At 34.7% G+C, this 12,251-nt stretch overlaps 2 protein-coding genes and 1 long non-coding RNA gene across 3 annotated transcripts in view; 2 read left to right on the forward strand and 1 right to left on the reverse strand.

Annotated features, from left to right (window-relative positions):
- The first annotated feature begins 1,486 nt into the window (after positions 1 to 1,486).
- LOC106315429 (mitochondrial ubiquitin ligase activator of NFKB 1) lies at positions 1,487 to 3,851 on the forward strand. The gene is made up of 11 exons (XM_013753154.1): positions 1,487 to 1,656; positions 1,744 to 1,884; positions 1,962 to 2,089; positions 2,172 to 2,267; positions 2,362 to 2,499; positions 2,575 to 2,640; positions 2,788 to 2,900; positions 2,987 to 3,097; positions 3,223 to 3,263; positions 3,340 to 3,442; positions 3,526 to 3,851. Exons 2-11 carry the CDS (start codon positions 1,758 to 1,760, stop codon positions 3,626 to 3,628), a joined length of 1,026 nt encoding a protein of 341 aa, XP_013608608.1. The 5' UTR covers positions 1,487 to 1,656; positions 1,744 to 1,757; the 3' UTR covers positions 3,629 to 3,851.
- Positions 3,852 to 3,904: 53 nt separating this feature from the next.
- The window catches only part of LOC106315427 (disease resistance protein RML1B-like), an 11,556-nt gene continuing 3,209 nt past the window's right edge, over positions 3,905 to 12,251 (reverse strand). Inside the window, exons 2-4 of the mRNA XM_013753152.1 lie at positions 5,646 to 6,741; positions 5,241 to 5,540; positions 3,905 to 5,153 (exon numbers count right to left, since the gene is read on the reverse strand). Coding sequence (XP_013608606.1) covers positions 3,924 to 5,153; positions 5,241 to 5,540; positions 5,646 to 6,741 — 2,626 coding nt within the window. The 3' untranslated portion in view covers positions 3,905 to 3,923. The remainder of the gene's footprint in view (positions 5,154 to 5,240; positions 5,541 to 5,645; positions 6,742 to 12,251) is intronic.
- On the forward strand, positions 9,955 to 10,721 carry LOC106315438. Its single transcript, XR_001264610.1, has 3 exons — positions 9,955 to 10,157; positions 10,236 to 10,367; positions 10,681 to 10,721. It is a non-coding gene; the product is annotated as an uncharacterized LOC106315438 (long non-coding RNA).

Here is a 12,251-nt window from a genome sequence, read left to right on the forward strand (position 1 = left end):
CCGAGAATGACTATTATGTAAGGTGATTGATGACTAAGTTTCATGGACTCATTCAATATGTAGTATTGAAGTCAATCACATGGATATGTGTTAGAGAACACATGATCGGACTGACCCGCTTTGAGAACTCTGCAAGATTGTTATATGAGTGTCATAAGAGTTTCTCATTACGACTATAGAGTATAGTCCTTAGACCTGAGTTCGTCATGATTCTTTACTGGTGGATTAGTTCACTTTGACCTTGTCAAACATCAGCCGTAACTGGTGATTATAAAGGCATTTATCGGAGTCTGAGCCCATCATAGCTTCCTCAAAGGACGTAGGTTCATCACTCTCTATTATCAATAGATCATGATGATCTGTCACCCAAGATCTGAAGCTATTTAGATGTGTATACACAGCTAAGAGAGGATCTAAGAAACTAACCCAGCGGATTAGAAAGCTGGAATGAGCTCTTAGCCATGGCGACTCGATCTGACTCTGCAAATTTCAAGCACACGAAGATCATGATTTCGAAATTGTAAACACGATCGGTGAATCAATCTGAACCAGAAGAACCCTAGATAGTTGAATTGAGAAGAAACGTACCCGAAGAAGAAAGTGTACGCGATTCGTCGAAGCTAGGGTTTTGCTGAGAGAGAAAAAAAAGAATCGATTTTGATGGAAACTGGAGAAGGAAAGAGAGAAGTCAATATCGAGTATTTAAATTACATAATCATATAAAGCGCTAAGAAAAACCCCCAATAATTAGTCGCTAGAAATCCAAGAAACTCAACGATGGAAAGATTAAGTTGACATGGTATCTGAATCTTGATCAATCAATAAGCATCCACTCTTCTGCTTGTGTTTTAATTGATAGATCATTATGAACCACAACTTGGACCAAAATATGCAATCGCGAAGATCAAGTCGCAAGGATTTGCCTACAAAAACATAAGCCCCAACAAAATATAAAACCAATTCCGTTTGAAAACGATTTCGAGATGCGTTTCTACAGCCAACTTGATTTTGGGTGGAGGTGAAACGAAACAATCAAGAAGATTTTAGAGATAATCATTGATTGATCAATATTGTCTCAAGGTAATTGAAAATTCTGAGTTTGGAGACGAACACGAAGTGGAAAAGCCACGGCATAACATTGACTTTACTCTTCTTTAGTAAAAAAAACGAAAGTGATGTGGCGAAAACAAATTTTCTCATTGGATAATTATTTTAAACGACGTGACATAGTTCAGAGAGCTTCTTATTGCCGTTTTAGTATCGTGATGATAGTCTTCTTTTTGTATATAAAACACTTATTTAACAAAGACTTTAGTACCTAGTTGGGCTTAAATATAAAAACATGTAGGCCCACGCAAACGAATATTGGGAAGTGGCCACGTCATCAGCTACCTTGCTTCCGCGGCTTGACTTTTATCGCCCTCCTCTTGCCCCCAAACCCTGAGAGAGAGAGAGAGAGAGAGAGAGAGAGAGAGAGAGAGAGATCGAAGCAAAGAATCATCATCCAATTGCACAACGTTCTGAAATTCTCGCCTTCTTTCGATTCACAGATTACTCCATCAGTCTCTAATTCCTTGAAGCGCTTCCTTGATATCAACAAACTCATAGCTCTCGCCAGCAGCGGAAGATTGTCGCCATCGTCTCGCACCGCTCTGTGTAAATCCAGATTCGATTGCTACTATTATTCCATCCCTTCCTGATCCCCAATATTTAATTCCATAACCCTTGAAACTCCAACATTAGGCATTGTTAGGAAGATGATTCATTGGGGTGGGGTTACCTGCTGCCTCAGCGCCGCCGCTCTTTATCTTCTCGGCAGGAGTAGCGGCAGGGACGCTGAAGTTCTCAAAACCGTCACTAGGGTTAACCAGCTCAAGGAGTTAGGTATTCATTCTTCTACTCTCTGTTTTTTTTTTTATCTGTTCAATGATTGTTGATACTGCTTTCTCTGTATTTTGCAGCGCAATTGCTAGAATTAGATAGCAGCAAGCTCCTGCCTTTCATTGTGGCAGTGTCTGGAAGAGTTGGCTCCGACACACCTATCAAGTGCGAGCATAGTGGCATACGCGGCGTTATCGTCGAGGAAACGGTATGTGTCTACTTATTATTAATCTAGTTTGTGTTTGGTTAGGTGTATGTGAAACTATAGCAATCATATTGATGTATTTCAGGCGGAGCAACATTTTCTGAAGCACAATGAGACTGGTTCTTGGGTTCAAGATAGTGCTTTGATGCTATCTATGAGCAAGGAGGTTCCTTGGTTCCTGGTAAGTCAAATATAGTAACAATACTCTTTTGCAGCTGTGATTGGATGCTTCTTTAAAACCATCTCCCACATTTTCGAAATTTGTTTGTGAATAGGATGATGGGACAAGTCGTCTGAATGTAGTGGGAGCTCGTGGTGCAACAGGCTTTGCCTTGACTGTTGGAAGTGAAGTCTTTGAAGAGTCAGGGCGTTCCCTTGTACGGGGAACACTTGATTATCTCCAAGGCCTTAAGGTTTTCTGCTTTTCTATACGGGTTGCTTTTTTGCTGACCTCTTTATTTGCTTAAGCGGGTATTGTTATGTTTCAGATGCTTGGAGTAAAGCGCATTGAGCGCGTTCTTCCTACTGGAATGCCTCTAACTGTTGTTGGTGAGGTATGTCGTATTCTTAGTGTTTTTTTTTTCTTTGTTATATGAAAATTTCTCAGAAATAGTATTTGTAGAATGCTGGATTGATCTTTCTACAGAGGCAGACTTGATGAAGAGTTTGATTTTAAGTTCTGTTACTGGCATGTATGACAGGCTGTCAAGGACGATATTGGAGATCTCAGGATTCAGAAACCTGAAAGAGGGCCTTTCTACGTCTCTCCTAAATCACTAGATCAGCTCATTTCCAATTTGGGGAAATGGTCAAGGTCATGTCTCTCTTCTCTATTGGTACTTATTCTATTGTAGGAAAACACGATGAGCCAAATTGATTGATAAAAGTCTTATTTTACAGGTGGTACAAGTATGCCTCCATGGGTTTAACTGTTTTTGGTGTGTTTCTAATTACAAAGCATGTCATTGATCATGTTCTTGAGAGAAGACGCCATCGAGAGTTACAGAAAAGGTATTGTCACATATTCGTCCTTCTAGAAAGTGAATAGGTGCCCTTAAGTATATGAGTACTAGCTCAGTTTGTGTCCCTCGAGAATTTTGTCAGCACAAACTAAGCAGTGTCAGCTATTGTTGCAGAGTGCTTGATGCAGCAGCTAAGAGAGCTGATGAGACTGAAGGTATCCATTGTTGAATCTTTGTTCTACTCATAAATAGGTTGCAGAGGTTCTGACCACAAAACTTTTCTCCCACCAGGTTCAAACGGGGAGAGCGTATCAGATTCTACCAAGAAAGAAGGCGCTGTTCCTGATCTGTGTGTGATCTGTCTAGAGCATAACTACAACGCTGTGTTTGTCCCGTATGCATTCTTCCACTTCTTTAACTGTTTCCACATTTGCAACTTGCTAAAAAGAGTGTGTGTGTTGTGTGTTTTTCTCGCAGGTGTGGTCATATGTGCTGCTGCACCGCATGCTCCTCCCACTTGACAAGCTGTCCACTTTGCCGGAGACGCATAGATCAGGTGGTTAAGACGTATCGTCACTGAGCAAACTCAACTCAGAACTCAGAAGCATTACGTATCGTCACTGAGCAACCTCAAACTCAGGACTCAGAAGCATTCTCTACTCGAGTCTGGTCTGTAAATACCGCAAGATCAATCAAAACGTTACAATTTAGTTTTCGTTATCCCCTCTTGTTTGAATACAAGAACAATACAATTGAATTACATAAAAACATACGGTGTTTGCAGTAAATTCGTTTTTAATTAATCTCGTCGCGGCCAATGACATTAGGTGTTTGCAGCTCAACATGTTTGAATCTTCCTTGCTTCCAGTTTTTGACTATATCTGTCTTCTTCCCCAAAACAAGCTTGCAGTGCTTCTCACAAAGTCGGAGAGACCAAAGCAGAGGAAGAGACAGTTCCAACAATCTGTACGATTCTCGGCTTCGCCATTGTTGTCTTCTTTCGAGTTGCGGATTAGTCCATCAGTAATTTCAGTGTTGAGAGAAGAGACTTGAGACGCTTTGTTGGCTTGATCAAACTCTTTCCTTCTTCTTATCTCGCTTTCCTCCGTCAACACATGGACACCACATTCAACAATGACGAGCTCAGGGTAGGTGCTGATGAATTCGAACATTATCTCATCCTCCTGTTCAAGCCATCCATGCTCGTGAACCAATTCAGTGTAACATATGCATAGATGTCCCGCTTGGATAGTCTCCAGAAAATGCATAGAGATGTTCTTGTCAATGAAGCAACCCTGGTTTACGCGCATGCGACACAACAATTTGCCAGCATATACTTCAACATGTGGTTTAGGGGAAACCACTACGCAAAACCTAAATTCTCTGGAATCTGAAGTCAGTGATCGGATGGTCAGTGAATTTCCTATAGCTCGGTGATCAAACTCCGCAGGTATATTTCTTCCGGGTAGGCATGCATTCATTGACAGCTGGATTACTCTCCTTGCTTCTCGGCCCAATCTGAAGCAGTTGACGAAATTGCAATATAGTACAGAGTCAAAATCCAGAGTTACGGCCTCCAGTGATTCACAGTTGTTTGCTATTAGTCTTTCGAGTGAGTCAGGGAGCTCTGGCAGTGATGCAAGTTTCGAACAGTCTTGTACGTTAAGCGATTTTAACCCATGAAGATCCTTGATCCAGCCTGGAAGTTCCTCGATACCTGCGTCATCGCCGTATATACTAAGACCCACGTGGGGAGACCAGAGGGTAACTGTTTCAGGCAACTTTTTTAACATTGTGTCTGCAATGACTAGTGCACTGATGTTGGTGGAAAACTCTGGAAAGTTTCTCAACTGTGGGCATCCTTTCATATTGAGAAATGCATCAGGTGCCAAGTTGAAGCGGGTCGGAACAACTTGAAGATTTCTACAGAAACTCATATCCAACCAATTTAATTTATCAAGATTTCCGATTGAGGAAGGGATCTCTGTCAAACTGGAGCAACCATACAAAAACAAAAACTCGAGATCTGCAGCTTTTGAAAGATCAGGGAGCTCCTTTAATTCGGAAGACCATGACAAATCCATCTTCCTGAGATTTTTAAGTGGCTGAATGTAAAACAACACAACAAAAGGAAAAGAGCATTAATATATGATGAGAAACTACATATACAATAAGCAAACATAGAAACCAACCTGAGTTCCTTCCCAGAGCTTCTCGAGCTTGCTAAACTGCATATCGAATTCGACAAGATATTCAGTATGAAATGTACGAGGAAGAGTCTTGCTCGGGTATGCCTTCCAATGTAGTAACCTTAGACCACGCGGAAACTCAGTCTCCTCGGGTATATGCACTATATCATTCCCATCAATATCTTTACTTTTGTAAACTCTCAGGAATCGAAGATTAGGCATTCTTTTAAAAGCTCTAGGGCTTATATACACTTCTTCAATATCAGATATATCAAATGATATGCCGGACACAATTCTTGTACCCTAAACCAATGTATACATATATTATTAATAGGATAGATATTATTTTCTTGCCTTCATTATTAAATAGTGAAAAAGAATATAACAAATACAAGAGAAAGATCTTACGTTGGCACGTTCAAGAACATCACATATCTCTTGAGGATCAATTAAGATCTGACGTTTCCAAGGCTCTTGTCTCTGAATGGCTTGTCTACCCATTTGTCGTAGTAACTTGTGCATCACTATATCCCCATTGTTAAATACATGTATGAGTGATTTGTTTGCTAGGATTTTCAACCCGTATATGGTATCCAAGTTATTGTCAGCGAACATGGCTTCCACAAGATGACCGTCTTTTAAGTTGGAAAAGACTGCAATGTGAAGAAATAGAGATTTCTCGTTCTCATGTAAACTCTCATAGCCGATTCTTAGTACTTCTTCGATATCTTGATGATCAATAATAGTTTCTAGCCTGCGTATTACTTCTTCCCATTCCTCCTCATTTTTCCCACGTAAAGAGGAACCCACCACACAGAGACCCAGTGGAAGGCTACCACAAAGCTCTGTTACTATTTCGACAAGCTTTTCAAAACCATTAAGTGGATAGTTTTGTCTAAAAGCATATCTACATAAGATCTTAACAGCGTCTTCATCAGATGGATATTCCACATGGTATGTATTGTTGATGCCATGTTGCTGCAAAATCTCCTTGTTTTCTGTGATAATTACAATCCTACTTCTAGGACCAAACCATGTAGTTCCACCAGCCAAAGCCTCTAACTGCTTTATATCATCCACATCATCAAGAATGATGAGCACTGTATGGTCGCGGAGCCTTTCTTTTATTGCACCTAAATGGCTTATCCTAATACCATTTTGGTTCAAAACCTTTGAAAGGAATTCTTCTTGTAAGCGCAACTTCAAACCATACTCACCAAGACCACTATGATAACTTACTCTAAGGTTGTCAACAAAACAAGTAAGCTGAAACCTATCAGCGAGTTGAATTTGCAGAGCTCTAGCAAGGGTACTCTTACCAATACCAGCAGGACCAGAGACTGCAACCATCTTAACTTCGTCATTATCTAAATCTAGCAAAGACCTCATTTCTCTCAAATGAGCTTCAAGTCCCACCATGTCATCAAAATCCCTAGACGGTGTGGCATTCAGTTTATCTGAAACATCTCTTGCAATCTTTTCGATCATTTCTGCTTCATTGTCCCTAAAAAATAGTAAGAAAAACGGAATTGTTTCCATCAAATGGCCATGAGAAAGAAAAAAAATATAGAAATAACATTTCTCATTTACCAACATTTATGACATTTATTTCTTATATTCACTCGTCCAACAGAGAAATACTCTTTTATCATTTCAGTTCTATTCTACTTACCTTAACTCCTCTTTAATTTATTCGTAAAATACACTCACCACTAGGATATGACCTGCGCCTTGCGAATGATGAGTTTACTTGTATATATTATCGACATTTTTTTTATATATTTGATCATTTTATTCATACATCTACAATGTTTTTTGTTGTTATTATATAATTTCTTTCCGATGGACCGGATCAATTTTTATTAAAAATTGTGGAACTAAACTATAATTAATATATCATGGGTTGACCAGATTGAACATTAAACAAATTATGACATAAAAACCTTATTTTTTCCACCGAACACATTCTTGAAAAAAGTGAACAGTATCGTCTCCACAGTTGAATTATATTGAGATTTATCTTCTATATGGTTTTGAAAGGTTTCAGATCAACCATCATGTTGATACATATTATTTTAATGTTTTTAGTCGTATGCTTAAGAAAAACTTACATTTTTGTAAATTAAAGTCGTTTTAAACAAATTCAAAATATAACATATAAGAAAAATATCTAACATATAATAAAAATATAACATATAAAGTTTCCTCATTTTTGTAATTTAAAGTCGCTTTAAAAATTTTAAAATATAACATATAAGGTTTTCTTATTTTTTAATTTAAAGTAATTAAAAAAAAATCAAAATATAACATATAAGAAAAAAATTAATTTTTTTATTATATGATTAATGTGAATGTTTAATTTTTTTAATAATATAAATTAAACAAAAATGAAGAATGATGTAAAAATTGTTATCAAATCTTTATTATTCATAGTCATTAGTTGTCGAATACATTTTAATCATATTAGGTAATTTCGTAGCTTTTATTTAAGGAAAGAATACACGCTTTTATATTTTGGGTTAATATAATGTTCTCTACTAATTGGATTTGGACCAACATTTTTTCAATTGATTCTTAAGCTGCCACGTAAGCTAAATTGTCAACATAATTAATTGACACAAAGCAGAGTCTCTTTTTAATTAGTACAAAGTTAAGATTACAACTTTTTAAATGATCCTCAATTAATATATAGGGGATTTTGAGAGGAAAATAATCAAAAGAAATTTTCATTAAAGAGGTAAAAAATCATTTTACCCCTACTTTATAGATATATATAAATATAAATAATTATTTCAATAAATAAAAAATATTATTTTCGAATTTGAACTTTTATAAAAAAAAATTGAATTTTTATTTTTATTTTGAAATCCGAAAACTCTTTTTGGAACTATTTTAAATTTAAAGTATTTATTTATTTATTTTTAAAAAATTTAAAATCAACCTTCAAAGCCATACCCCTCACTGCAAACCATAAGTCAGTTAAGCATAGGAATATAAATGTATATTAGATCTTGATCCGCACAACCGTGCAGATGATTATTTTCTTTTTTATACATATAAATATTTGATTTACATGATTAGTGGTATATAATTTTAATATTTACCATACTACTAATAGTTTAATATAATATTTCAGACATAACAATTTTGTAGTTTGCATGCAGTAATTTAATTTATTATTTCAGATTATTAGTGATATCTCTCTTATTAATACATGAACACTAACTAAAACCTTACATTATATGATATTTACAATAAATTATGTTCAATCTATTCAATTAAAATAGAAGTCATAACCTATTTCATATGATTTTTTTTTATTTGGACCATCTCTTAGAAAATTACTTAAATGAATTTTTGTATACATATTTGAATTATTTTAAATATTCTAAAAGAAATCAAACAGATATTCCCATATTTTCTCAGAATAAATATTTTAATTATTTATTTGTAATGCATTGTGTTTGTTTTGTCCTTTTAAACCTGATTTTTTCTCTTTATTATTATTTTTTAGTTTTCCTATGTTGTCTATTGGTGATTTAGATTTTTTTACTCCGAAATTTTTAGATTATTTAAAATGAATTTTTCAATGTTAAAACTTTTGCAATTCTTCATCTATCATACATCACATTATATAATTAAAACTTTAACCTACATCTACATTTGATAATAAACACCTTGAGAATAAAATTATTCACATGAAATATATCATTCATCTGTCATTTATATTAACGACATAAATTGGTATGATACATATTTTACTTTCAAAATTGCACATGATAAAAGAAACAAAAAGAACTATATCAATGAATAATATATTAATATGTTCTATATAAAAATGAGCTTGATTATCATTTTGTAAACAAACAGTCATATACTTCTATTATTGAAATATAAACTTAAATCGGTCACTATATTTAATAACAGAAACTAAATGCACTTTCAAAATAGTATTTGTAGACCGATACATCATTCATATTGATAGCATATTTTCAACATTATGGTATAAAATTCTAAATTAACAAATCCTTAACTGTTAGAGATCAAAGTTTTAGTTGAAAAATATTATGTTAAATTAATATCACAAATTTAATACAAAATTGTACATGAATTTAACATAATTACAAAATTAATTAAATATTTAAAAGGTACAGTTTAAGTGAAAACTAAATATACATTTGTATTGTAAATAAATAAATACGAAAGTAATTAAATATTTAAAATGTTTGCTTTAATGAAAAATGAAATATATATTTATATTGTAAATAAAAAATATGAAAAAAATTTATTCAAAGAAAATATGGAAATATCTATTTGGTTTCTCTTAGAATGATTAAAATATGTATACAAAAATTCATTGAAGTAATTTCTAAGGAATAATCCAAATAAAAAATCACATCTGAGATAAGTTATGATAAAACACTTTTGTCATTCTAACCCTTTTATGCTATATTTATATGATAAAGACTTTTTAAAGTTACCGTAGAGAATTTCTCTAAATAAATTTAGGTGATATAAACATTGTTGTATATAGAGAGAAAACTATATAAACTTATTATATAAAATAGACTTTGTCTCTTGCAGGTGATGCCACGTCATCAATTTATTCAATCTGCATGCCACACCTGTCCCTCTTTAAACTCTTCGTTTTGTTTCATTTGTTCTTACATTTTATAGGCTTTGTCGTATTCATTTATTGGGTTTCTGTTTTGTAAAATCATTATTGAGATTCAGGAGATGTACCGTCGTGAATAGTCTATGAGTTAAGCTTTGATTCCATCGATTCGTATTTGGCTCATATCCTCCGCAACGATGTCTTGATTCATAACTTCTTAACTCCATCAATTCACATCAGTCATGATTTCACATTCAATGTTATTTATCTCTCTTATATAGGCGGTGTATCTCCCCCATAAAAAGGTAAGCTTCATCCCTTGAACATCATCTTCACAATTCGTTCTTTTCGTTTGCTTGTTTATGAGCTTTTGTGACCTTTAGTTTCTAGGATTCATGTCTACTGCAAGCTCTAATTAGGTCAACCAACAATGGAGGCTGTATCCGGTGGTTCCCGGATCTACCACACTCCCACACTCGGTTCCGTTGTAAACTCCATAAAATGGAATCATACGAGTAAGAACTGTCCGATTAGTCACATTTTTCTGAGTTTCTTGATAGGTGTGAGACTAGAGAAGTAATGCCTTTCACGTAGTGATTAGCTATTCTCACTTTTGATCTCAGGTTATGCAATTATTGAGCTTTGATTTTTTAGAATGTATCAAGATATTATGTGATATGCTGTTTGAATTGAGTTTATTGTTTAAACTGGTGTGCGCCTTTAAGGATCTTATTTGGGAATGTGATTAGTCAGTAGCTTTCAAATGAAATGATCATATTTAGAAAATTTGGTTTCTTTCTTCTTTTTCTTTGATGTGTCGCAGTTCAGTTTTTTTTAATGCAGATTTAGTTGTAGCGAGGTCGGAAGATTAGGGCTGGGCAAATAAACCGAACTCGAAAACCCGAACCGAATCCGATCCGATAAAAATGAATCCGAACCGATCCGAACCCGACGTAAATACCGAATGGATCTTGTTTTGTGGTATTTCGGGTTATTGGTATTATCCGAACCGAACCTGAATCTAAATGGATATCTGATAGAACCCGAAACATTCAAAACCTCGAAAAGATCATGTAGCAAACATGATCTCAATTCTTAATATGTATCCAAAATACACTAAGAAATATTGAACATCTAAAATACTTATCTATTACATGAAGGTTGGTGGTTCTGTTACATGAAGGTTAATGGTTCTATTACATGAAGGTTGATGATTGAAGATGACCCTTGAATCTTGAAATATTTAGATTTATATTTTGTTTTCGTTAAACAATGTTTCTCATTTCATGAGAACTTGGTTTTCGTTTTATGCTTTTATTTATTTGGTTTTCTTTTTATCAGTAAATATGTTTACTTTTCGTTTGATTTTGAATGATCACGATTGATGTTCCTTATTTTTGAATCTATTTTACTTAAGTTTTGGTTATAAAATAGGTACAAATCAAATATTTTAAAACTGAAAACCAATTTTACTCATGTTTTGGTTATAAAATAGGTAAAAATCAGGTACTTTTAAACCGAAAAACCGTTTGGGATCCGAACCCGAAAATATATTGGGTTGTACCGGTTCTTTGAAGATTTACCAACTCCGACACGAACCCGATTGAACCCGAACCGGTCCCGAACCGAACTTTCATATAATCCGAATGGGGCTGATTTTGATAAACCCGAAAAACCGAAACCCGATTGGATAAAACCGAAACCCGATTGGGACCCCGAATGCCCATGCCTACGGAAGATGATAAGAACGTATACATATGTGGCAAAAAGATGAGTATAGTTTGGGAATTCAAAAGGACAAATCTCCAAAATAGCATATTTCTAAGTTTATATCACAAAAATAGCATTCAAAAACTAAAACGACAAAAATAACATCTTTCTAAGTTTATCATTTGAAAATTTTAATTTTTTTATTTTTCAAAATTTGAAATCTTATCCCCAAAACCTCATTTCTCAACTCTAAACCCTAAACCCTAAACCCTAAACTCTAAACCCTAAACCCTAAACCCTAAACTCTAAACCCTAAACCCTAAACCCTAAACTCTAAACCCTAAACCCTAAACCCTAAACTCTAAACCCTAAACCCTAAACCCTAAACTCTAAACCCTAAACCCTAAACCCTAAACTCTAAACCCTAAACCCTAAACCCTAAACTCTAAACCCTAAACCCTAAACCCTAAACTCTAAACCCTAAACCCTAAACCCTAAACTCTAAACCCTAAACCCTAAACCCTAAACTCTAAACCCTAAACCCTAAACCCTAAACTCTAAACCCTAAACCCTAAACCCTAAACTCTAAACCCTAAACCCTAAACCCTAAACCCTAAACTCTAAACCCTAAACCCTAAACCCTAAACCCTAAACTCTAAACCCTAAACCCTAAACCCTAAACCCTAAAC

Source organism: Brassica oleracea, chromosome C9 (genome assembly GCF_000695525.1).
Source record: "Brassica oleracea var. oleracea cultivar TO1000 chromosome C9, BOL, whole genome shotgun sequence".
NCBI classification, from domain to species: Eukaryota; Viridiplantae; Streptophyta; class Magnoliopsida; order Brassicales; family Brassicaceae; genus Brassica; species Brassica oleracea.

What these genes read in the sequence shown, in the direction of transcription:
- LOC106315429 (XM_013753154.1), top strand. Translation starts at nt 1,758, where the DNA reads ATGATTCATTGGGGTGGGGTTACCTGCTGCCTCAGCGCCGCCGCTCTT. An exon ending in GCGTTATCGTCGAGGAAACG is followed by an intron (nt 2,090 to 2,171) that starts GTATGTGTCTAC and finishes GATGTATTTCAG; the next exon opens with GCGGAGCAACATTTTCTGAA. An exon ending in GAGAGCTGATGAGACTGAAG is followed by an intron (nt 3,264 to 3,339) that starts GTATCCATTGTT and finishes TTCTCCCACCAG; the next exon opens with GTTCAAACGGGGAGAGCGTA.